The sequence below is a fragment of the Cygnus atratus genome, chromosome 17 (assembly GCF_013377495.2).
Source record: "Cygnus atratus isolate AKBS03 ecotype Queensland, Australia chromosome 17, CAtr_DNAZoo_HiC_assembly, whole genome shotgun sequence".
NCBI classification, from domain to species: Eukaryota; Metazoa; Chordata; class Aves; order Anseriformes; family Anatidae; genus Cygnus; species Cygnus atratus.
This window is the reverse complement of record NC_066378.1, coordinates 9,142,168-9,167,945: the sequence shown is the minus strand read 5'-3', so window position 1 is coordinate 9,167,945 and position 25,778 is coordinate 9,142,168. Positions and strand designations below refer to the sequence as shown.

General features: G+C 46.5%; 1 protein-coding gene across 4 annotated transcripts in view; it reads left to right on the top strand.

The window, feature by feature from the left end:
* ULK1 (unc-51 like autophagy activating kinase 1) overlaps positions 1-25,778 on the top strand; it is a 79,808-nt gene that overhangs the window by 10,941 nt on the left and 43,089 nt on the right. For all 4 annotated transcript variants that reach the window (XM_035556571.1, XM_035556574.2, XM_035556572.2 and 1 more), the window contains exons 4-9: positions 5,200-5,232; positions 5,966-6,002; positions 10,836-11,009; positions 12,456-12,529; positions 15,513-15,614; positions 23,523-23,581. In XM_035556571.1, coding sequence (XP_035412464.1) covers positions 5,200-5,232; positions 5,966-6,002; positions 10,836-11,009; positions 12,456-12,529; positions 15,513-15,614; positions 23,523-23,581 — 479 coding nt within the window. The remainder of the gene's footprint in view (positions 1-5,199; positions 5,233-5,965; positions 6,003-10,835; positions 11,010-12,455; positions 12,530-15,512; positions 15,615-23,522; positions 23,582-25,778) is intronic.

The window sequence follows — 25,778 nt, the reverse complement described above, 5'->3', positions numbered from 1 at the left end:
ACAGTGGTAGGTGCTCCCACAATTCATACTAACGTTACTATTGTCTTTTATCTTGCTTCCGTTCAGATAGTTGCGTCAAGAGATAATCCTTGCATAGCATGAACGTTTTCCTCTTCAGAGGTTAACCTGCTTGAGCCAAGCTCTGGGCCGGAGTGAAATAACACTGCGAGGCGTTATTGCTTGGAAACTTTCTTCTGAGAACAGCAGGTTCTGTCCCCAAGCCCAGCCGGCCCGGGAGCCACGATGTTAGCTAAAGGCTTTTCCAGGTGGTTCCTGTAGAGCAAGGTTTGTTGCTACAGCTGGTGTTCATAACTCAGTGCCACTTTCAGAAGAGGGATGAACAGAAAATAGAGATCGTACATCAAAAGGGCACCAGCTCCGTGAGATCCCGCTGGCGGGACAGGAGGACGCAGCGTGCCTCGGTGCTGAGGTTCTGCTGCAGCAAGCAGGGGAAGTGGCATTTACAAAAGTAAAAACCTCAAAGCAGTAGAACTTAGCTTTCGGTTGGTGTCCCCTTTATCTTCCATTGCCAGGTTAGACCCCGAGCTTCATTTCGTGCTTCTGTTGGTTGGTACAATCGGTGAGGCCTGGCCCTGCTCACCAAGGTCTCTGTGGCAATTATCTTCCCTTAGCAGCTGCTGCGGGCGCCGCTTGAGGCGGTGTCAGGCAGCGCACGGCGGGGATCTTCTTGGAGGTGCAGAACAGGAATCTCACCGGGGGAGGCTAAGTAAACAGGCAGCGGCGTGCTTCTCTTCAGGAGAGGAACAAGAGCAGCTCTGAGGGCTTGAGTCCACACGCCTCTGCAGGAGCAGCCGTGCCAGCCAAGCGGTGTGCAGCACAGGGGCGCACCAGCAGGGCGATGCTCATCTTCCGAGTCCTCTTGCTGCTCCCCCAGCCCTCCTAGAGATGAGTTAGGTGAGGTGGAAGCCGTTTTTTGCCAAGTTCGTACCCCGGCATCTGTTACAGCGTTGGTCCCACACGGATGGGTGGAAATACAGCACTGCTGCGAGGGTTTTGGAGCGTTGTGTAATTAAGCGCTTTTCCCTTCCTGAGCATCTTTCTAAATCTGGTAGCAGGCGAGGCGCTGGGGCAGAGTGCAGGGGAGGATTTCTCTGAGGAAGTTTCCTCTCGTGGACTTTTTAAGCTGTGGTAGGAGGATGACTAACTGCGGGTACACCCAGATGCTTCCCTTTGGACACACCTAAACACAGGCTTTCCAAGAAGAGGATCATGCCACCTTCCAGTATGGGTGGAGAGAACGCTTTGGAGACAGCACTGCTGGGTCGTAACACCCCTAACCCCGTCCCTCGCGGTGCCTCAGCGAGGGATTTTAACAAAGCGCTGTCCTGGGGTGATCGCTGCTGCGTTCCTAAATGAAGTTTTTCTTTTTCCTCCATCAGCAGATGTGTGTTATTTGTAGGCGGTAGAGCCTGTTGCCTGTTTTTACACTCAATTAAGTTGTAACTTCATCGCTGAGGCCTCTGCTGTACGAGCTGCGAGTCAGGCAGTGATCCAGACTGATTAATTATCAGCTTGATGTCTCTGGCAGAGGCCGTCGGTGCTGCTGTAGAGCACGGTCAGGGTTCTGCTGCTGCGCTGTGCTGAGAGGAGTCGGGGGGTCGCCTCTGTGCCGCTCCCTGTTTGGTGGCAGGGCTGGCCTTGGCTGCAGGGGCTGGCACACGCGAGTAGGAGTCCAGAGTGAGTTGTCGGCGGCGCTTCTTGGACATCAGCCTCCGCAGAAATACAGCAAACTGTAATGTTGTTCTCGTTTCTGATGTGGAAACGAGCGGGTTGGGCATCTCGTTTCTTTAGGGAGACGGCTAGCCTGCAAAGTTTGGCTCAGTGTGTTTTTCCTTGTTCTGTTAATGAACAAACAGTAAGGACTGTGGAAGGATTAAAAAAGGAAAAAAAAAATAGTTTCTGCTGCTCAGCCGGTATGAGAGAAGTCGGTTAGCCCATTTGGAAAACCAGAAGTCTCTTTAGATGTCTGTTTCCTTTGTAACCACAGTAAGCTATTGGCTGAAGGCTTTTTCCAAAGATGAGTTTGTTTCAGAGGCCCTTCCTTAAATAAATGTTTAGTTCTGGTGGTAAAATTCCTACTGATCTGTCCGGGAAGCGAGCCCCGAAGTGCGAAGGCGGGCTCCAGTACGGCGCTCACTGGTGCCAGCAGTATTGGACTGTGGGGGTTCACAGTCCTGGCAAAATACCGCTGCAAAATAACCCCCTGAAATAAATGTGTCTGGTGGTGAAGTTGGATCTGGGCACCGGTTGCTTCGTTCTGCCGTGCTCTCGTGGTATCTGCTGTTTGTTAATGTGAGTGTAGCCCTGGCGAATGCCACGCTTCCAGTTCTCACTTGCAGGCGTTTTTCCAAATCACAGGCAGGCGATTTCAGTTCCGCCAGAACCAGGGGGTACTGAAGGCAAGTTTGGTGAGGCTTGTGTTGACCTTAATCAGCGGAGAAGGCTTCCTAATGAGACTGGGCTGGCAGAGGGTGCTGTTGCCAGCGGGTGGCTGGGGGAGCCACCTCCTTTTCCTCCAGCTGCCCGTCAGGCACTGCCTCTGGTTCGGAGCCCTGGGCTGGCGAGAGAAAGGCACCAGCCAGCGGGGTCGCTTTGTTGCTAGGGCAGTCAGGCAGAGAATCTCCCTTGCCTGCCTGGGTCCTTGTTTAACCCCGTCACTGTGCACGTTGGCTGCCAAAAATCAATGACTTGCTTTATGATGTGTGTTTGCAGAGTCTTTAAATAAAGCGCAGAGGAAAAACAACCGAGCTATGCAGTGTACATTAGCTGTTAGCTAATAGCTGAGAAGTTATTACTAATATCTTTTGGATTTAGCTTGTCTAAGCTAAACTTCCTCTTCATTTTCTATACAGGCGATAATATATTAGGCTTCCCCGAGCCCCGCTGGCACCGTACATATTAATGGGTTACTGGTATTGAGCTGCTGTGACTCCAGCACGTTCAGCAAGACGTGTCTCTGCAAAATACTGCCGTGGCAGCGATGAACTCGGCGCAGGCTGCAAACCCTGCTTTAGAAACTTCCTCCGTGCCTGGAAGTTGCCCTGCGCTGAGCTCCGCGGCCTGCAGGCACAGCGGTGGTGCCGCCGGCCGCGTGTCGGTGCCGCGTGTCCTTGCCTCGCACGGTGCGTACGGGGCTGTGGCACAAGGAGAAGTGACAGGCCTGGATGTCTGTCACTTCATCTGAAGCACGTGTGGAAGGAGATAACACACACGTGCTGCCTTTAAATGCAGGAACGAGAAAATAAGGCCTGGTTAAAGCAGTGCTTGCCATGGGTGAAAATACAACAAACGCCCTTTTGAAGCATCGCAGGGCACTGTTTTTTGGACAAACGAGGAGACCTTCAAAATGTCAGCTGGTGAGAGCAGCAGTGAGAGCAGGGAGCACCAGCCCTGGCTCTGGTGAGCCCGTCCTGCCGGGGAAGCTGTGGGAGATGAGGCTGCTGGGCTGCCAGCGCTTGCGTGCACCTCCTGGGGGACGGTGGCTGTGGACAGCTGTGCCTCGTGCCTTTCACAGGGCAGGAATTTCGTCTCCCTGCCCTCTGCCCTCTTCCAGCCAGCCTGCCAGCACCCGCATCCTGTGTTGTGAGGTTAAGAGAACGGCAGGAGAGGTGATGGGAGGCAGTCAGAGCTCCAGGCAGAGGTGGTCAGTTTGGTACAGGCTTGATGGGAGGTAGTCCTGCGTGCAGAGCAAGATGAAAGGAGCTGAGGGCAGACCGCGAAGGCTGCTGGAAAACTGAAATGCTGGAAGGATGATGTGGGGCTCTTTGAAATTGTAGTCAGGCTGCGAAGGGGAATCAGGCAGGTGTCTAAACAGCCTGTAAGTAAAGGCATGCTGCCCTGGAGCTATGGAAATGCAGCGAAGTCTTTTGCTCCACCGTTGCTTTCAGTGCTGCTCTGCAGCCAGGTAATTGCTGCCTGCTCTGTCCGGGACTGGGCCTTGCATTTAGGAAGGGCTTTTAGCATACAAGCTTCTTTGTAGTGGATCTGCTCCTCTCTCACTCGGGTTCAAGAGGATTTAGATGTTCTTGGTCTACCCGGGGCTGCAACATCTGGCTGTCTGCACGTTTGCTCTCCGCTGCTACTGGTTAGGCAGCTCTGCTTCTTGCACAGACCCCAGAGCTCCTGCTGCTTGGTGCTGTGGGCTTGGGGGGCTCTTCTCTGCAGCAGGGTGTGCTTGTAGGGTATGCCACGATCATGCTTCCAGTGTCCAGGGAGCCGGTGGAGACGATCAGCTAGGGCTGGGGATAACTTTCAGGACTGGAAGGAACACCACAGTGCAGCACCGATAACAACTTTGGGAAGACAGGCGTTTGGTCTGGACTTGGTTGGTGTTGACCGCATGATAATCCAGAAAGCTTTAGGTACCCACTAATAGCAGGCTCTTACCTTCATTAGCGCCCTGTTAACGCACGTGTAGGAACTGGTTGGCTGATGTTGCCTTTTCGAACTGCGTCAGTGCTGTCAGATGGGCAGTTGTGCTGTGTTCTGTTGGTTGTATGTGAGACCTAAAATGAAAGCCTGAGCACCTCGCAGCCGGTTAAGCATTGACTTTCCAATGTGTAATGTTATTAGAACGGAGCAAGGGCCCAGCTGGTGAACAGTTACTCAGAAACATCTTTGTTGTATCGCTGTGGCGTAGCCAAATGTTCTGAGCTTGAAGGAAGCTGAGATCTTTCTTTTTTTTTCCCCTCCATGAAATCGAAGGTGGATGGATCTCTGAAGCACCTTTCATCCATGGGGGTTGAAATGCAGGTCCCAAAGTCGCATTGCTCTTATCTTTTTGCTCAGACTAGAGCTGCTCATGCGGAATAGCTGCTATAAAGGGCAGCGTTAAATGTGGAAACGATTAAGACTCTAAGATAATAACGTACCGGCATCTGCATTGCATTCTGCTGTTAATCCCAAGAGCCGGAAAGGAACACAAAGATCTAAGCCACAATACAGCAGATTTGCTCTGTTAAACAGGTGCACATTGAGAAAGAAATAACATGCTTAAATTGGTGTGAAATACCTGATTCTTAAGAAGTAGGGGACCCTGCAGGAATCGATCTGTAATGAAGTTCATTCCCTCTCTTAAGCCTGTCATGTACAGAAGAGTTCAACTGTTTAAAAGAATACAGCAGTGGTAATGCATGTGGAATATTGTGATGCATAAATCTTTGTTTTCTCTTTCCCCAGGAGATGGCAAATTCTGTCTACTTGGTTATGGAGGTGAGTGTCTTTCTTTTTATCATTTTTTCAACTTTTTTCATCTTTACCTTGGATTAAGCAGACCAGTCCATTAGACAAGGAGTGCTTTCTGCTCAGTCTCACCTGCGATGCTTTTGCTAATCTAATCTGCAGCTGCATACCTTTGAGAACTGGAACAGTGTGGGTGAAGACAGCAGTGGGATTTTTTTATATTGCTGCTGTTAGAAGGTCATGGTGGCAGAGGTTTAATCAGTTGGATGCCTTACCTCAAGGGTCAAATGAGCATTACGGGATAGTATCTGCTTCAAAGATTCATGGAAAGAACATTTTATCCACACAGTATAGCTGCAAAGCTTTTTGTATGTTTTCTTTCTTCTGCAGTCTTTGCTCTGAGGTCTTGTTGACCTTTCCTTAGTGATGTGGAACATACTGTGGGGAATTTTAGTTTTCAGCTATGGCTGCTCCCAGGTTTTCCTTAGTCAGCTTCCTGGTGGTCTTCAAGTGGTGACTTTTCTGCTCTTTCTTGGTTTTGTCTTTCTCTCTGTGCATGTGCATGGATGTACACGTGTAGGGCAAATATGCCAGAAGAGGAAGCTATTGGAGTATCTTTTTTTCTGCCAGTTTCTGAATATATATTTTGATGTACGTAATTATTTTTAAATACCATGATAAGCCTGCAATGTTGGTGAAGTTTACTGAAGTTTTTAGTCCTTAATTTGCTTTGCATTAACTGAGCTTTCTGTTCTGCTTCCAGTACTGCAATGGTGGTGACCTGGCAGACTACCTTCACAGTAAGTAGAACAGCATGGAGAGTATCCTCTGTGTTCGTAAGGAATCACTGATGGCTCTCACTCCTTAAAGTTGCTGGGGCTTGACATCATCCTTTAATCTCCCTTCTTATGTGGCTCTGCATCATGGTTAAACAAAGTTTGGTCTCATTGTTAGAATTCAGAGTTAGTCAGCTGGATAATACTTCAGGCTGCTTATTTGAGGGAAATAATGCCTGCAAATGGCAAAAAATGAAGGATTAAAAGCTAAATTTACATTTGTCCTACAGCTAGTGTTGATATCCCTACTTTTGACAGGTGCTTTTGATGATAATCTTTCTTTTAGGATAAAATTATCTTGGAAAATTCAGATTGCTTCCAGGATATTTCTCTGGTATACGTGAGGCACATCTTTACTGAGCGGCGATGGTGCTGCTTCGGTTATTTTGATAATCGCATGGTTATATTTCATTGCAACATCTACTTTCCCACTGACTCCTCTGACATTTTTGCAGGTAGTTCCTGTAGCACTTCCACAAGCAGCGCATGCAAATCCACTGCTTCTGATTGAATGAGATGCTTGTAAGCTTCTCAATCCATTCTGCCCTCTAATTACAAGCATTAGGCAATATGGTAATCCTGTGTTGAATCAAAAGGCACTCTAATTCCCCTCGTCTTCATAACTGGACGACGTGCATATGTGCACGTTTCAGTGCAGCGCGCATTTGTGTTGGATTAAACTGTTGGTCAACCCCACCTCCGATACAAGCCGAGGTTGTATGTGTTCTGCTGAGCCGAGCTCCTGTGGTGGTGGTGTTTTTTAATGATTCCCCTTCTGATAGATCTCTGTGGATGCTGCTGTCATTTAAAGCCCATCGCAGGGTATGTTTTGAGCTTACCGTGGCAGATCTCTGCGATGTATGGTAGAGCCGTGGGAAGCATTCCAGAAGTCACTGTTTTTACTACAGGAATAACTAAAATTTTGTAGCTTGTGACAGGAGATCAGAGCAGGTTCATCTACAATTTCTGTAAATTCTGTGAGTTGGCATTGACACAGGCTGTTATGGGTGGTCGCGTTAGTTTCCTGGTGTCAATAGAAGGGACTCTGCAGGAGTTGTGCTGGCCACGCTCTGCACACGTGGCCCTGGGGGGGTTGCAGGGTGGACCCAAATAAATCAGCCTGGCCTTTCAGGCTTCAGCATGATTTGGATTGGATGCTTGTTAAAGAGATGCTTGTGCACCTGTGGGTAAGAGGAGAAGTTATTTTTCCTAAATAACTTTTCCAAAATGGTGTTGTCATTCAACATCAGCGAGTGTGCTCCAGTACGTTACCCTTGGCTCAGCTGTCAGGGCCTGTTTACTGCGCTTTACCAGGCAGCCTCTGGGCTGGTTGAACATTTGCTACATCTCTCTACGGTGCTGACCAAAAACCACCTTTTGAGGTGGTTTCCTCCTTTTCCCATGCCTCAAGAGCTACCAGGCAGGCAGGCCTCGTGCTGACCCGCGGTAAATGCTTGTTCTGATCTCCTGACCTGCGTAGCTGCTGTTCCCAAGGCAGCACACTGAGGGCCTCCTCACTCAAGTGGAGCCCATGAAAATAAACAGAGGGGATATTATTACTTCTCAGTAATGGCAAAGTGAGGCTTGTGAAGCAGCGATCTCTGCAAGAATGTGTTGCTGACCACAGGCCTCCACGGAGATGCCTGGACTTCAGTGCAGGCTCGGTGTTTTGCCAGTTCTCTGGGGAAGATGAGAGAGTGACCTTTTTTTTGCAGGGACAGAAGTACAAGTTTCCTGTTTGGGATGTCATGGAGACAGTTGTCTCGTTTGCCACATCTGTTTGGTGACGTCTAACTCGAATGAGTCTTCTGTATGTTCTCCCTCTGCTGATGGTGGTTGGTCTGAAGACCGTTTGCAGACCGATGTGTAGATGTTTCTGGCTCTCGGTAATCTTCCCAGCTGGAGCATGCGAATGCTGCTTTTCCTGATGTCTGTAGAACAAGACAACCTGATGTGATAGTAAACCTGCTAGCCTGAAGTAAATGAGAAAGGTGTCAGTAGGAAGGATGTGTCAAGATGAGCTACAGACAGCACACAGAAAAATCCAGATGCTGCAAAGTGTGAAGGGAACAGGAGTCCGACCCCTAGATCTTCTGTTGTAGGGTTTTGAATCCCTGAGCTTGATAGTACAAGCCGTGTTAATTTTTGCCCTACTCTTCAGAGACTTCGGGAGTCTCTCAAAATGACAGTTGCATTTGTTTCTCTGTCCTTCAGCTGGAGATTGCTGCTGTCATTTGGTAGACTGATGGGCTGAGTATGAGAGATAAGGACTCTCTGTGATGTGTCCGTTAATGGAGTGAAGTGAAAGGGTATGCCCCTGGGCTCCCAGTGTAACCGCCTGTCCCTCTTCTGTTACGGAGAGCATCTTCTCAATTTCACAGTCCTTCCTTGCCTCATTACTGTGATTCTTGAGATTTAATGCTGCCAGAGGACCCGGCAGACCTCTGCCTAACTTTGCTATGCTGCAGCGTGGTGGCTTCACTGTGCCACAGCAGGTTGACTGGAGGCATCTCTCTGCAGGCTCAAGACAGGAGCATAGATGCTAAGTGTGCTAGGAGCACACCACCTTTGCAAGGTTAAGAGCTTCAAGCAGAACTTCTGTGAAGTGGAAAAGCGGAAATTCTGCAGAAATTGGTAGCTTAGAGGCACTATATTCCTCAGGGGAATGGATTTTCTGGTCTCGGCTATTATGATTTAAAATATATATTATATATATATATCTATAATTTTTTTCCACGGTTTGAAGGGTTAGGGAGGCTTAACTGGTTTGAGGGAATGGCAGCTAGTGCAGTGTTGGTCTTATTGCCACCACACTATATAAAAGGGAGGGTAACGCCTTGAAGATGTGGCATGCTGCTGGAACTGCAGGTCAAGACAAGGCTCTAAAGAAAACAGCTTCTCTGCTAGAGGCAAGGCGTATTGAGCCAGGAGTTCCTAATTGCCTGCTGGCTTCATAACGCTAAGAACCACCAAGTTCCAAGTCTTGCTTCTTGTCTGGGGGAAGGTGAGACAGCCTCTTCTTTCTGGGGCCTGAGCTGAGTTGGGCAAAAATCTCTGGAGCTCTTGCTGTTTCGCAGAAGGATGGTGTTTTATCTGTTCAAGAACAGGTGTCCCAGTCCACTCGGGGAAAGCCTTGTTAAAGAGGAAGAAGTGGAGTGGGTGTTTTGTTGTTTTCTTTTTTTTTTTTTTTTTTTTCCCCAGAAGATGCAAGTAGGTTTGGTAGATCTGCATCTAAGCTGCCTCTTATCTCTTTAAGATCTCTTCACAGAATCGTCCCTTCTTGCAGGGCAGTCTCTTGAATTCCAGCCGAGTGCCAGTCCATGAGGAAAAAGGCCCAGCAAGGGGAGAGAAACTCTATATACATGTGCACTTGTGTCACGTGTACGCATCCAGGAGCGGCTGATGGCCGTGGTGACATTTTAGCTCTGCTTGTGCCTCTCCCTAGAACAGTGGGGTTTGGGAGCGGTGGGAGTTTATTTTCTATTCTAAATGTTGTTTAACTTATCTGCTTCCCATGCGCATATTTCAAAAGTTAGATTTAATTTTTAATTTCCTGTGTTGTGTTAAAGCTGCCTGCAACCTCATCTGTGTTTTCATAAGGATTCCTCCCTTCTAGCTGATGAGGTAGAGTAGCATTTTGAAGTTCCTGCCAGCTTGTTTTAAGGTTTTGCTAGAGAACAGCTGGAAAAATACTAATGAAGTCCCGAGTAATTTACCGGGACCTTCTACAAAAGAAATGATTTAGTTCAAGTGGAACGGTGCTTTCTTTAAGCCTGACTTATTCAGCGACTGATCAGGAAGCAGGCTGGTAGCGCTGTTGGTCCTGTGGTTTGTTCAGCAGGCTGCTCCGAGCTTTGACAAGTTTCATGCATGCAGTTCTTAAAATAACAGAAGCTAATGTTGCACCAGTCTGATTAGAAGGTCCAGATGAACATTATTTTAATCCCTTCACTGTTATTTATTTTTCACGCCACAGTTCTTGGGAAGCCCTTAGCTAAGGAGAATAAGTTCAGTGCCTCCGTATGACCAGAATTTGATTTTTATAAAGAAATATTTTTTTAAAAATTAATAAAGACTTTGCAGGGGACGTTTGGTAGGGGTATTTTTGCTAGGTATTGGACTGCTTTTCATCCTAACACTGGGTTTGGATTAGAGTTATGGTTTGGTCCGGTGGGTGATGATGCACAAGGATTAGGCCTAGACTTGGCTTCAGATCCCTGGTGGCCATGTACCCGAATCTGCCTGCCTTTTCCATGCCCAGCCTGAGCCATAACGGTTGCTGCAGACATAAATCCTAATCCTAACCGTGCCTCCAGGTTTAGACATAGTCTTCTCGATAAAGCTGTAACGTCTGATGGCTGTTGACCATAGCTCAGAGGTGACCCTCTCACTCATCAAGTTGCGGGCTCTGTCTGGCTGCATGCTTAAAGCTAGCTGGCAGCTCCTGCTGAGGGAAGTCCTAAACCTCATCAAATGTCACTTTTGGACACAGCTGATAACCCAAATGCGGCACTTGCCACTGACCTGAGTTCACCATGTCTATTAGACTCTCAGGGCTGAAAACAGCCCTGGCCACAGTATAAGCTGGGAATGCAAAAGCTCTCTCTTAGTGCCTGCGCTAAGCATTCAGAAATAGTGCGTGGAGAAAAAAAGCCATACGTGGAAGTAAAAAAAAATAAATAAATAAATAAAAAAGCCAAATTGTTGCTAATTGCTGTGGAGAAACTACCCCCTGGGCTCTTCAGAGAACTGGCAGTGTAATTCTTTCATCTGTGGTTATTTTTTCCTCCTCCCTAGCTATGCGGACACTTAGTGAAGACACCATCAGGCTCTTTCTTCAGCAGATAGCAGGTGCCATGAAAATGCTGCACAGCAAAGGCATCATCCATCGGGATCTGAAACCACAGAATATCCTCCTTTCCTACGCTGGAGGCAGGAAATCAAATCCCAACAACATACGCATAAAGATTGGTAAGACCCTGTTACAAGTGTCACCCTAACAGCTCTCTGGAGACTTTGGTAACAGATAAGTGGCAAGCCTCAATTTCATTTGGGAACTGTCTAGAAGACAATTTCTCCGCTTTTTAATACGCCCTAATGTTTTTCCACTTCCTCACTTAATTCCTCTGTTAGACATAACCGAGTTCAGCTAACTTCAGTGCGCCTCCAAGCAGTAGGAACAAGAGCTTTCTGCTCTGTCAAGACACGGACTAATATAAAATAAATTGGTCAGGCCTTGCTCCATTTCCGAGCTGAATGGTGCCTCCCTTTGTAAAAACAAATACTAACCTGCCCTAACTGGCTTGTAATCTCCAGGCTTACCAAGAAAGGAGCTGCTGCAGTGGCTTTTCTATTAGGCTTTTAGTAGAACCGAGGGTAAACACTAAGTGGTGTCCTAGTGCCTAGAAGTAGCTCTTCTCCTGGCTGGTTTCAGAGCATAAAGGAAGTCAGGCACATCACAAAGCAGATGTTTCTACAGTCTGAATTAGAGGTAGACTTCGCAGCTGCATCTTTCAGAAATTCACTTTTTTGTGAAGCGTAGAATTGTCTGGAAGGTGGAAATAAGCTATCTGGGAGTCGCAGATGCAGGCGGGAGGGCTGTGGGCACAGCACACCACCTCCTGGGCACTGCTGCTCTTCGGTGTGATGTGCCCTGCAACCCCTCCTTCCCACCTCCCTGAGAAATACATGGTCCAGGGAACAGCTAGCTATACCAATTAGTGACAGATGACAGTATAAACAGCTGTGTCAGATAATCTCCTTGCTCGAAATATCTACTAACCTTGAAAGAACCTCCAAGTATCATATGATCAGATGCTGAGTAACCTGCAGATGTAACTCATATTTGTATTCCCATGAACTAATGGCTCAGCTTTCTCCCTTCGTCCTGGAGTTAGCACTGCTGAAACTTGTGAAGGAATAGAGCAAGACTGTTTTTCATTAGGGCTTTCCTACAAATCTGGGTGGTAGCAAGCAGTGGTTTCTCTTGGATGCCTGCTGCACTGCACCCTTTTCAGTGGAGGGGAACTGTTAGTTCCCCAAATTAAAAGTTGGGATGGCAGCAGATGAATGGCTGGTAGAACTGGTACAGTCTCCCAGAAGTTAAGAAGATTCCAGCAGCTGACATTTTGGAATGCAAGCAAATGGATACAGAAAGAAGTGTCTGTTGATCTCTAAAAATGAATGGAAGTTCGTTCTTCTAAATACTGTGTGTGGTTTGGTTTCCCTTTTTCTAGTGTCTCTGTTATGTGTCAGTAATGAGCACAAGGAGGTTACTGCTCAGGGAGAGAGCTGTCAAAGTCTTGTGATTCGTGTGGGGTACATGACCTGCTGTGAGGGCTCGGGGGAACTTAGGAAGGTGCAGGCTCCCTAGAGCTCACGTCTGATCTTGGCCCACCCCTCTCTTTCTCTTTGTAGCTGACTTTGGATTTGCCCGATACCTGCAGAATAATATGATGGCAGCGACGTTATGTGGTTCACCAATGTACATGGTAAGTGTGTTTTGCTTACAAGTTTTTGTGTATTGTTCTTGCTTCTTTGTTCACCTCCCACCCCCAGAGGCAAGGCTTTGTGTTTCATTAGTCGTCCCCCAAAAAAGTGAAATTTTATTGACGTGTTAGAAAACAGCTATTACACAGCTATTACTTCAGAGTTCTAGCTGCGGGTAATGTCAGGCAACAGGTGCACGTGTTGTCATCTAACTCTCAGGTGAGCTGTTGATATATAAAACTGAACAAAACAGGGTATTGATTGCTCTCCGCTCCCAGAAACAGTACTCCCAGAGAGGACCAGAGCTTTTACCACTGAAGGTGCAGGGAAATGAAATGTATTTTCTCTGTTGCCAGCGAAGCAACAGAGTGAGGGCCAGGATGGTATTCCACACGTCTGACTATATTGGCAGTGTTGTTTCCTTGTTGAAGAACCTCAGTAAATCACTGCTTTGGCCGGACTGTTTCAGACAGTGGTTCCATAAGCCCACGGTCACCTCGAGTCTTTCAGTTGTTTTTGCTAAGGCCAGAATATCAAGAGCAAGGTCCTTGCTAAACAGCAGTTTTGTAAACTCTCCAACTATTTTTAGCTGTTTGGTCTTGCAAAATCCTTTCAGGCCTACGGACTATTCAGGCACAGATATTGCCTTCTTGCTAACTTACTGCTGCTAAGCATGTTTTGTACTCGGGAAATGGGTGTAAATGTAAAGACCGCTTGCTTCTTGTTCTGTGCACTGCCACTCCCTGTTCTCTCCACCCTCTGCATGCTGATTCTTTCAGCAAACCAGCTACTTCAGGGATGACTTCTTAGCCTGAGAAACAGATGTGTTTTCAAAAACAAACTGATCCCTTTCACTTCCTTTGAACTTCCTCGTCTGTGACCGGGATGTGAGGATGTAGTCTCTTGTTTGCTTTCATGGAAGCAGTCAGGATCTGAGTGTCTCAGCAAGCCAATGAAATTAAAAATGACGAAGCCAGGACAGAAATAAAAATGTCAAAACCAGCCATGTAATAGTTCCTGGGGGTGTGTGTCTGAGCTCAAAGTAAAAAAAAAAAGTTTATGTGGATCAGTTTAGGTTGAAATTTTTGCAAGTGCCCTGAGGGCAGCAGGCACTTGGAATCGGAATCATAGAATGGTCTGGATTGGAAGGGCCTTAAAGATCATCTAATTCCAACCCCCTGCCATGGGCAGGGACACCTCCCAGCAGACCAGGTTGCTCAAAGCCCCATCCAGCCTGGCCTTGAGTAATGGTAGGGATGGGGCATCCGCAGCTCCTTGGGGCAACTTGTTCTAGTGCCTCACCACCATCACAGTGAAGAACTCCTTCCAAATATCTGATCTAAACCTACCCCTTTTTAGTTTAAAACCATTATTCCTTGTCCTATCACTACATTTCCCTGACAAAGAGTCCCTCTCCAGCTTTCCTGATTTTCCTTGATTGTAAATATGTTCTAATCCCTTTGAGTTTTGTCTGTACCTTTAGGTCAAAGAGTTAAGCTGGACTGTGCTACGCTGCACAGGGGTAGCATGTTCCACAGTACAAACTCAAGTAAAACAGACTTCCTCTCTTTCCCTTTTTTGAAGCCTGATGTTTATTTGAACTATGCTATATGTGAAGATGTCATTTTTTTCCCTCCTATGAGTTTCCTGAACTGTCTGTTTTTAGTAATACTTCTTCTTTCAGAGTTTCTTATGAAAGTAAATCAAAACACCCAACTTGATGTGTTTTTTCTTTGTTTTTGGCTGAAAGAAGCTACTGATGACCTCTTGCTGTTTTATCTTTTTAATTTAAATGACTCTGGACATTACAGGGAGTCTCAGTGTTTCGGATTGTTCTCTATTTACTGATAGGTTTGAGGGAAATTTGTGCAGGGAGGGTGAAACTGGTCTTCAGGGGATGCTTTGAAGTCTGTCTCTGTTGCTATTACGGATCTTGTGCATTAGCACTGGGAACATGTACAGAAGGCAAGCCCTTATTCCCTGTTTTAGCTCATAGCCCATTGCTGCTGTTTTCATGTTGCTCTCTTACAAAGAAAGGCATGTTACCAACACCACAGTGAGCTTTGTGGCTTAGTCCTGATACAATCCATGTCACATGAGACTTGAAACCTTCTGTAGTTCTCATCCTCTAGCTTTCTTTGGCTTTGTTTGGTGTCATTCCTGCTTCGTTTGGTGACAGCAGCTTGGTCTGTCCCTGACTTCTCCGCTGCCATTTTTTTCTGTTACATGCAGCCTAATCTGTTGTTACAAATGCGCGGGATTAGCAAGCCTGCCCTCCTGCCCCTCTTCCAACGCCGCTCCCCAGGCAGGCTGGGTGCTGAACCGCAGGGCCTTGCGGGCTTGCGCTGCCTCCAGCCTCTGGAGCAAGCATGGGAGAGAGCAGCAGAGGGTATGGTGTGAGATAGGAAACTGGAGGCTGAGGCACAGCAGGGCTCAAGCTGTTGGACTGCAACGCGCAGATCTGCCTTTGAACCCAAACTGGCTTTGGCAGCAGGCTCTGGAGCATGCTTAGTATGCTGTCATCTTGGGCTAAATGAAGGAAATACGTGAGTGATGCTGATCAGGGCAGAGGCTGGAGCTTACCTGTGCGGTTTGTGCCTTTGCTTTTCTTGATCACTTATCTGTTCCTTGCTTTAGAAGATCTCTGTGATTTTCGAGGAGACTTCTCTCAGTACAGGCTAATTCAGCAGAATATGGTATGACTGAGAAGGGAAAGTACTGTGTTTGCCTAAAGTAGGCTTAACAGCATAGGGTGTTCTTCTGTCTGCCTGAGCAAAAGTCTCTGCTTCCCCTGCTTAACGAGGGAATTGGCCTTGTCAAGCTAGTTAGTCTTGTTGGGAGCAAATGTTCTATAGTTATTGGGAAATCCAGCTCAGGGGCTTTTAAAGCATATCAGTGACTTGTGTTTCTTTCCTGCAGCTGCCAAAAATGGCCTGCATCTTTAGTAAAACAAACTTCTGAAACTTCTGTTCTCTCCCCAAAAAGGCACCCGAAGTCATCATGTCTCAACACTACGATGCCAAAGCTGACCTGTGGAGTATAGGAACCATCATCTATCAGTGTCTGACCGGAAAGGCTCCTTTTCAGGTGAGTAGCTTCGATTTCATGTTTCTAAATTAGTAGTAGTATAGATGACATCTACTTTAGAGTGAATGGATTTAAAAAATTTCCATAGACCCAGCCTTATACAGGTCTGGCTGTCCAGCACATTGACAATGTGGTGCTTCATATGTTTTAATGCTGGAAGTGGTACTAGAAGATGGCTCTCCTCTCCTCTGGGCTGTATCTCAGTAAAATGTGTTTCATGGTTACAGATCCTTAGAGAAAGTCATTTATTAAAAAAAAAGTGTGTGCCTGGAAATACTACTGCTTTAGCTGATCCGTGACAATTTTCCTGAATAAAAGTAGGGGAGCCGGAAGGACATTTCATATTTACAACTATGCTCACTGTATAATTCGTGACTTTAATTCTGATGGGTCCGTAGGGACAAGAAGGAAGACTAATTGCAAGTCACTGTTAGGGGTGATTTGGTGGTAAGTGGTGTATTGCAGCTAAATTGACTTTGTTTTTAGAGCAGCTAAGTAGGATCTTATCAACAGGATCTTATCTGTCATCTCACAGCAATCCCTTCCAGCCTGAAATGTTTATGTTCATCAAGTCCAAACCCCTCTAAATATAACACAGTCCAGTAAAACTCCACCCTGTAATTTATGCCATAACTCCTGACTGAGCTAGAGCATATATTTTGTGAAAGGCATTCTCTGATTTTAAGCTTTGAAATAATGGAGAACTCGTTGCAACCTTCTGCAGGTTGCTTCAGGATTACTTCACATACTTCTAATCTTAAGTATAGCTGGAATTAATCTAAACTCAGTGCATTTTTCTTGTTCCCAATCATTAGTGTGCCACAGAGTACACTGCCTGTTACTTTTTTTCTTCCATGCTGAATGAGATTTGGAGACTCCCCCTTACAACCACTATTTTAAAGTACTGTACTTGTCAGGTTTTTTTCCTTTCTGACTTGCAGCGGAGCAGAGATACTCAAGTTGCTGATAATTCTTTGCTGCTTTAATATTCGAGCTCTTTTTAGAGCTCATCTCTGTCTAATCCATGGAAAAAAAAAAACAAACACAAATTTGTATGCTGATGTGAGTTCCAGTTCGTGCCAGCCCTGCAGGTTTAGATCATTTAGGGCAATTGTGAACTATAGCCCTTTTTTCGCGTGTCCTGACTTCTCTCCATCCTGTCTCCCTTTTTAAAAAAAAAAAAAAAAAATCTGCAGGATTTTCTGAGCTTAGTTCTATAGCTCTTTACAATTTCATGAGACCTTGAATATTTATGCAGTTAAATCATCAGGAAGGATAAAATGAATTCTGAATCTGTTGCAAGAAACAGTGGGCAAATACAGAAGGAAAGTAATGGTATGTTTCGGTCTTGTCTCAGAGTGAAGAACTTTTTTTTTTTTTCCTTCAGGGTAATTTTTTCCCTGTTGCTATGAGAATCTTCCATTCCAGTGCCTTATATTCTACCCACCAGCTTGCTCTGTATTTAGCGCAAGACTTCATTTCCTTTGCATGTTTCTTTTTTATAAACACCGCTACAAAAGTACATGGAAACTCCTGAATGGCTCCCACTTGCTGGCTGCGTGCACTTGTTATTAGTGTTGGTATCTTTGTTTGAGAGGAGAAAATGACTGTTAGGATAAAAGAAAATATTTGTGCAGTAAGAAAAAATGTGGGTGTGGAGAAAGCAGGCTTTGACTGCATGCATAGGAGAGCTTTGCACTGATTTGGTCTTGTAACTTGGTCCCTTTTAGTCTCTGAAGGCCCCTTGATATTGAATTCATTTAAATGACGTAGTTATCACTAACATGGTGACGTTCACAGGTGTTTTTCACTGAAGTTTTTCCACTTAATATCTCACACAACCTTCGGGCATCTGATTTCTTTGAAAAGAGTTAGGTGGCTTTTCTTTCTGGTCATTTCATTCTGGTCAAGCATGTTGCAGAAATGTTCTTCTAAAAACATTTGCTTCTATAGCCAAGACTTCTCACAGGAAATAAAATTGAATACCAGGCAGCTTCATTCAGCTCTCCAGACGAGGTTTTGGGCAGGAGGATGGTCAGAATAACATTGGCCTCCTGCCTATCTATATCTGTGTCCTCAGGCTCGCGCAGAGGTGAGGCAGTCCTGTGATGCTCGTGTCCCTTTGAGCCATGGCAGTCCCATGCCTTGCAGTGGGCGATGAAGGGGCACTGCAGCCCCTGCCCAGCAGGTTCTGATCCTTGCTTTGTGCTTGCCTGAATGGAGAACTTCTTTCTTTCCCATATACATCTGGCATCTGTTGGTCTAGGAGTCATTTGTTTCTCTATATTCCCCGCCACCCGCACCTCCCCTTCTTCTTTTGGGGTTTGTATTTTGAAACAAAATGCCCAGCCCCATTTGTTACTGCAGTGGCAGCTGTGGATTTGTTTGATCAGGGAGAAAGAAAAGCTCAGCCCAGATGGTTCTCTGTGCTCCATCTATTTGTTTTGACTGCGTGTGTCACAAGCTGCCTTCTCCCAGCTGTAAGTTTCAGGTGAACGAAGCCTGTCTAGGGCAGATGTTGGAAAGCTAGTTAAAGGTTAACAAGCTTTATTTCGTTGTTGGCATGACTGTGTTGTAAGAATTTGCTGCCAGTCACTGAGCAGGCGAGGAGCTATTGTTTACAGGGCTGGCGAGAGGAGAGTAGCGGACAGAGGTGATGGACCTGTGGCCAGAGGTGCTGGGGACACCGTGCTTTTGGAGGGGTCATCTAGAAACGGATGGAGAGGGAACAGGCTCGTTCTGCGTAGTGCCAGCGGCACAGCCAGTTGTGGGCAGCCAGGAGCTGGATTTCTTATGTTAACCTCTTCAGGCTAAATCCTCACGGTGTGTTCCCTCCCAGGCAGCACCTGACCTCTGTCTAGCTGAGATTCCCATGGGGGTCTGGAGCACAGCGTGAAACGTGCTGCCTTCGGGCTCTCTGGCTGCTCGCTGCGTGAGCCAATTAGACAACTTCAGGGAGATGCAAACCAAAAGGACTCCGGTGTTATCTGTAGCAAGGAGGAATTAGTTGCCTAAAAATAAATAGGCTTCAGGGGGCTGGGTTAGATGGAGAAAAGATCAAACACGTGTGGAAAGGCTGAGGCAGCTGTCAATCCAGAAAGTGCCTGTAAATCTAGACAGCGATATGGGAGTGCATGTATATGCGTGAGTGTGGTTTCTAGCTGTCTCAGAGTTAATTTTAACTGTAGCTGGGTCACCCAAGGCAACTTCCCAGAGCCGTTCTTGTCCCTTACTTGCCTCCTTGCCTGCAGACAAGAAAGAAACTGCTATGCTCAGATGTGAACAGTCGGTAGGATGGCTGGTGAAGCTGTCGTAAGGGGCTTTTTGTATTAAACATGCCCATAAACAAAACGGTGAGGCTGCCATAGGGATGAGATTAACAGGATTCATAATCCCTATAAACAGATTTGCTGAGCGCTGTGTTAATGGGGAACTGTTAATTTGCCTTGCCTAATAAGTGGTCTGCTCTTGCAACTCTTCGTTGCCGTCACTGAGGACAGGACTGGAACAGCGTTTCCAGGTCTTGCTGACCAGCACTGAGAAATGCCTCGAGTGTAGCAGTCTTCTCTTGTGCTTAGCTGGGACAAAAAGATCGGGACCAGTGCCCACCACGGGGAGGTGGAGGCTGTGTAGACAGGTGACAACTAGAAGCAAAACTGGAGACAGGCAGGGGAGAAAAAATCACACAAGGTCAAAAATAATTTCCAAAAGCTATCTTGTCCTTGTAGATGATGTTTGAAATATGATTAGTTAAATGACTCAAGTCTTTTTTGGGGAGGTGGAAGAATAGCACTGGTGATCCTGGTGGGTTCCATTGTGTGACCCTTTTGAAAACTGGGTAAGGAGATGCACAGACACACACGTACCCGTGTCAGAGCTGTATCTGGCAGTGGCACCGAGTCCATTCAGACATGCAGTCCTGACAGGGAACATGAAACCTGGTTGTTTCCTGTTTGAGCCTTTGTAAGCATCTCCTCGCTGCTTTATGGCCAGGGAGCAGGGAGGAGCAGGAGATGTAACACAAGTTGCCGGTCTGGCAGCTCTGAACCAGTTAACCTGCACGTGTATGTTCTCATCCCAGCTAGCTGGTAGATGAACAATTAGTCTCTAAGCCTGGTGTACCAAGTCTACTGCTTTATTTCTGAATTAAGTCCTCTGGTGTAAGTACTAAGATTAAGTGTCACTTAAAAAAAAAAAACAAAAAAAAAACCTGCTGTGTTGTAAAATGGGCTTTGAGGAAAACTGGAGGAGGATTTTATACCCAGAATTGGAACTCCGGGTTTATTTGTTAGGCAGGCTGCTCTTGCGTTCCCAAAGCTGCTCCTCTGGGAGCAGCTCTCTGTGTCCAAGGGGACAGGTATTCCTTGCTGAGCTTAAAAGTGGTGCTGGACTGCTGTGCTAAGATTTGACAGAGCGATCGACTTCTTGTTGTAGTAAGAGCCATCAGCTTTTTGCCTCGTGTCTGCGGACCAGATCCTGTTCTCCTGGGAACTGAGAGAAAAACCTCCAAGGACAGCTAAAGAAAAGAGATTTTTTTTCTGCTACTTGTCCTTTCAGGTTCCTCTGGATGCTTGCCACTTAGCTCTGGGAGTCTTAAAACACCAAATAAATGTAGCTCTGCATGAGGAAGAGGTATTTGCAGCAGGTTTTCAAGCTCTTCCTCGGAACTGTTGGGCTGGGGGCATTATTACTCACTTCTTTTTAACGTATCTGAATTGCATCTTTGCACCCTCAAATCCCCAGGAATCTGAAGGAAAGGCTTCAGAGAGGGGAGCAGATACCATGACGTGTGCTGTGAGTTGTTGACCAGGCAGTGCTGCTCACCGGGGGTGTGAATGTCTCTGGCCCCCTCCGACTGAGCCCAGTGCAGCTCCAGCTTTTCCCCCAGCGCAACAAATCCAGTGCTGAGCGCTTTTGGAAACACCATTGCTTTTTTGGGTGCAATTCCCTCGCAGGCAGCCAGCACCGGGTGGGATTTGGCAGGGCTGTGCTGAATGCCTTTGCTGGCTAAACGTGTTTCCACTGCTGCTCAGGACAAAGTAGCAGAGGGGCAGGATTGGATTTGTCTGATTGTCTTATATATAGAAAGGGCAGACAAAAACAGACCCAGTTACGCTAACGCAGCTGCTCCATAGTAACATGAGAGGGGGAGCAAGGGTATGAGGTGGCCTGCTGGTGCGTCTCCTATTGATAGGGAAAACTAAGACCGAACTCTCCGTTCTGTATCCTGGCTTCTGGCAGATGGGTGCTGCCCTGCAGGTAGCAGCTGGCTCTGCGTACCTTGAACGGTGCAGTTGGTAGGCGCCTAAAATGTTTGCGTGCTTTTTTCTGATGTTTTTCTTGGACAGGGTGTGTATCTACCGGGAAGGTAGATCTCATATTAAGGCCTTCAATCCCAGAGGAAGGAATTCAAATGGTGTTTTTAGTGTCTTACAAGCATCTCAGTGTTCAGAGAGGCACTATACCATCGTAGGATTCTCAGAGAAGCACTACACTATTGTAGGAAGAACTGGGCGAAGTGGCTGGAGGTAGCAGTGGTCTGTGAAGTGGCTGCCACCAGTGGGCTCGTTCCTGGGAGCCTGCTGCTACGAGCAGAGCTGTGTGACTCGCTTAACGCTCAAAGTGACGTGAAGCTGCAGTTGGTTTTACCAAAGGAATGGCGATCCACAGTCGTCTGTGCAGGGTGCTCATTAAAATGACTGTGCTCCCCAGCAGACAGCCACCTATGTCAGGCACCGGCTTGCTTTGTGGGCTGCTGGGGACAAGCCCCAGTGAGAAAGCGTGGTCTGGGTGTAGAGAGGCCTGATGGCCTGGGTATGATCCTCGCAGAACAAGTGCGAATTGTACTGAGAAAGTAGAATGGGGAGAAACAGCATCCCTAAACGGGTCTCTCTTTTAATTTGTACAAAGAGGAGGGGAATTTAATTGAGGACTTTGGTTCCACCCAAGCTAGTGCTTAGAAACCCTTTCTAATGAACTGGGCTTTGCATATGTGCTGCTTTTAATATACTTCATCTTTATTGCCAGGAAAATTTCTGACAAAACACTGTTTGAAATAGATCAGAGCCTCATTGTATTTGTGAAACAATTGAGTTGTTGCGACAGGAAATGAACAGAGAAAACAGCCAAGGCTTGTATCTCTCTGATGTGAGCAGACACTTAGCTTCCCTGCAGTGGAGTTCTGTTCCTCCGTGTACGCTGTGTCTGTCAGGCATATTTTTCATTACGCACGGTGTCGTGGCCAAGCCATTTGGTGCAGTGTGTACACTTGCCTCGTTAAAGTTTGCCAAATATTAGGAATCTAATTACAGGGCAAAATCTGCAAGGGGAGAGGTGTAAAATGGAGTTTTACTGAAGCAAATCAAATTGAGCGGCGGTGATTGGAAAGCTGATGCAGATTGGCATCTACATAACAACATGCTTTGCTGAACAACATCCATTTAATGGCTTCTGAAAACGGTGTTTTTGCGTCTCCTGTTTGGGTCCCTGCTGTGTCTGTGAACAGCAGAGGGTAGGTTATTGCAGAGAGAACTAGGAAACCTTTATTTCCTTCTGTTAGGAATCCAGTAGCTCTGTTTGTGCAAGGATCTGGGTGGGTGGGAGGGTGCGTGTAAACAGCGGTGCCCATTGTGGTCTTACCGCAAGCAATGCTGCGAAGCTTGGGTTGCTAACACCATGTAAGAAGTGCTGTCCTGATCAGGATTACGCCAGTCTTATTGATACTAGCAGCTACCTTGTGGTTTCTTTGAGTTTGGTACTGAGCTTTCTCAGCCGTTCTTAACTTCATGCTCATCTTTAGTCAGAGGGAGTAGGTGATGTTGAAACAGCATCTTATGTGGCTGCTTTTCCAGCCGTGCTGTGTTGGTGGTATTGTGATGGCCATCTGCAGATTGGCTTGTCTGATTTGCCATTTTAAGCATCTTAATCGACCTTAAATGCTTGTAATTTAGAAATGGAAGCAGGTGGAAGGCTTGAGGGTTTTCTGTCTGCAACACCAGGAGAGCTGCCTGTTGCCTCCTGGTTCACACTTTCCTAAGCATTCTGCTGCACCAGTAATTGGGTGCACACGGATCTTTCTGATCTTCCTTCCCTGTTTATATTTACCTTGTCTGTGTCATGCTACCCAGCCTACTCTCTCTTTAATAAAGAGATATTGCCTAAGCAGAAAAGCTTTAGACACTAGGGTTAATTGACTGGCATGCATTTGTTGATTGTATAAAAACAAATGGAGAAGTGATGTTAGCAGACTCGTCTGTGCTTCTGTACTTATTTTTAACCTCAGCTGTAAAGCTCTAGTTGTGCTGAGCCTTTTTTTCAATCCTCTCTCTCACAATTTGGGATCTTGTCAACATCTCTACCAGTTCTATATGTTACTACAGAAATAAGAGCTGTGGCTTGAGACCTTCTGGCTTCCTAGAATTAAAGTAAAAAACTAAATCAGTTGCTGTTTCCCCATGTTCCTGGTTTCTTCATAGATTCCTTGCCCATCAGCAGGCTCCCTGCCCTCTTCTAAATACCCTGCAGCAGTAATCCATGCCCTCAGCAGGAGCTGCCATTCATCATTTGGGACTCCTCACGTCTGCAATTATTTCACCTCTTGGGTGAGGCTATTGGGCCAGCTCAGACCTGAGCATCAGAGCCCACTGAAACGAAGCTCAGGGCTCAGAACGGGAGAGCAGGGCAGAACCAGGTCAGCGACAAAAAGGCAGGAGGCTGAAATAAGGTATTTTCACTCTGTCACAGGGCTGGCTTTTTACACTAAAGCAAACTGCAGGTTCTCATTGTCTCTGTTGGTTCAGGGATTGAAAAGTGCCTCTCTGCTCTGCAGAGTAACTGTGAAATAGAAATGTTAATCCCCTTCCTCTACTATCAACTGCTTCATGCACTGTTTTTATGTTTCCCCTACAGGCCAGCAGCCCACAGGATCTTCGTCTCTTCTATGAGAAAAACAAGATGCTGATGCCGAAGTAAGCATTCTCCCAGTGTTCATGTTTGTATGCACTTGTTTACTCTCTTTACACCTATCCCCACGTGCTTCTGGCTTGTCACACGGGGAGATGCCTATAAAATATTTGGCTACCTGCCTTGCCCCATTGCTTAAACCAGCAGTGATGGGGCTCAGAGAAGGTCAGAGAGCAGCGGATTTCCAGAGATGGTGTTCTTGCTTTCTGTAGATACTACTGCTCTCCTCTATTGCAAAAAAAAAAAAACAAAAAAAAAAAACAAAAATCAGGGTGGTTCGTGATTTCAGGAGCCAGGTTGTAGTCCCTTCCTGTGTATGGCTTCTCTGAGGCTGGGTACCACTATTAAGAAGAAAAAAATCATGGCAATTCGTGATTCATGCAAGCAGCCAAACTTCGGCTTCTCCTGCAATCTGTCATACCTGCCTGGAGATCACACTCCCATGTTTTCACGTGTCACGATAGCAACTGCTTGCGTCCATCCTGCTAACAGGAGGAGATACTGTGACCGCTGTGGAAACGGGCACTGCTGCAGTCTCCATGGGGCACGGAGGGAAGATAACTGCCCTCGTCCCAGGGGTGTATGTTACCTAGTGAAGTAACTAGCTGCTACGCGGTGCTGCGATTTGTCAGTATATTTTGGTTTTGTTGCTGTGGTCTTCACTTTTGAACTGCAAGCTCCTAAAGCCAAACCTCATGCTTGCTTTTGAAACCTCAGCCTGGTATAGAGAAAGTGCTGAAGTTCCAGATTACACATCCAAATTCTGGAAGGCATTTTTAACCAGAAAGTTAGCTTCCTTTTGGCAGAGCTGCTAATGCAGCCACATATGTTGGAAGTTCATTGAGTTGATTTGGATTTTTTCCTTGTTAGTTCAGACAGCTTTAAGAGTGGGTAGAAGGAACTACAAAGCAGCCAGACCTCTTACCAATGACTTGTGCTATGCATTTAATTTCCCTTTAAATACTTCATTTTTTGATTTTTGGGGTGAAGGGGCAAACTTCAATCAGAATTAAATTTGGTGTACCTGCATACTCTTCTGGATTGAACCAGAGGGTGTGATAGAGTAAAACACCCAAACAAAACAATTCGGAACAAAACCACTCCTACATAGCTGGAGCCGAATAGTCTGTGTGAACAGAAAGCAGCCCTTCTGTTTCCCCTGCACAGCCTTAAACATGGCTGCTCACCTTCGAGGTAGTGCCTCTTACAAAGAGAGAAATAAATCCCTACAATTAGTAAGTACCCTTGCGCTGATCGTGCTGCCTTGCTGCTGCTTTGGCTCGTGTATGCAGTAGGAGACAGCCAAGGGGAGGAATGAAACTCAGCTATAAGAGGAGAGCATGTCTGTTCGTGTAGGGATTAGTCCTTTTTCTTCATTAGGAGCTCGCTAGAGCTACTGCGTTTACAATTTTCACTCATCTCTGCTTTTTAACTCCCAAATATCACCAAAGTTTAAATCCAAGCCCATTTTTTTTTCCACCATAGAAGTTGGATCCAAAGTGGCCTTTTGTTAATGCTTTCCCAAGCTTGTCCATTTGTCTCTTCAATGTGAGCCACAATCTGTGCTATTTCCTGAGTAAACACGAACAAACTGCCTCCATCAGCCCTGCCAGCGCAGGATGAAACACGAAACCACTCGAGAGATCTCATTCTCAGACTGCAGCAGTGCCAGGGTTTGGTTTCATTCTCCTCGAGGCTAGGCATGCTGGCACCCACCTCCCCAGCATCCCCACGGAAAGCGGTGTGTTTTGGCCTGGGAGTGGGGTGGGGAAGAGCTGATTAAACCCTCAGCAGCAGCCTCTGCCTCCCAAGCCGATGCTATTGCTGACAGGTGAAATGCCATTCGGAGGCGGGGAGCCCGTGTCGGTAGGACCAAGCCCAAAGGCCTCACAATTTTAATAGCGCCGATCTAAATAACTAACATTCGTTGCCTGATTTGAATGGCAAAGTATATAGTAGATCACGGGAGGAAGGAGGCAGCTTTGTTGCTGCTGTTTAAAAAGATGGCCTTGGAAAACAATACTGTAGGTTTCGAAGCTTGATGGTTTAGAGGTGAGAGGTATGAGGAGACAAACAGGCTGTTAATCTGCACTGTCCTCAGTCTGTTCTGACATCTGAGGTCTACTACTTGACCTGCCTGTTTCTTGGCTTTAAAATCATACAAAAGCTCAAGTCATTGCTGGGAAACAGACTCGTTTTGGA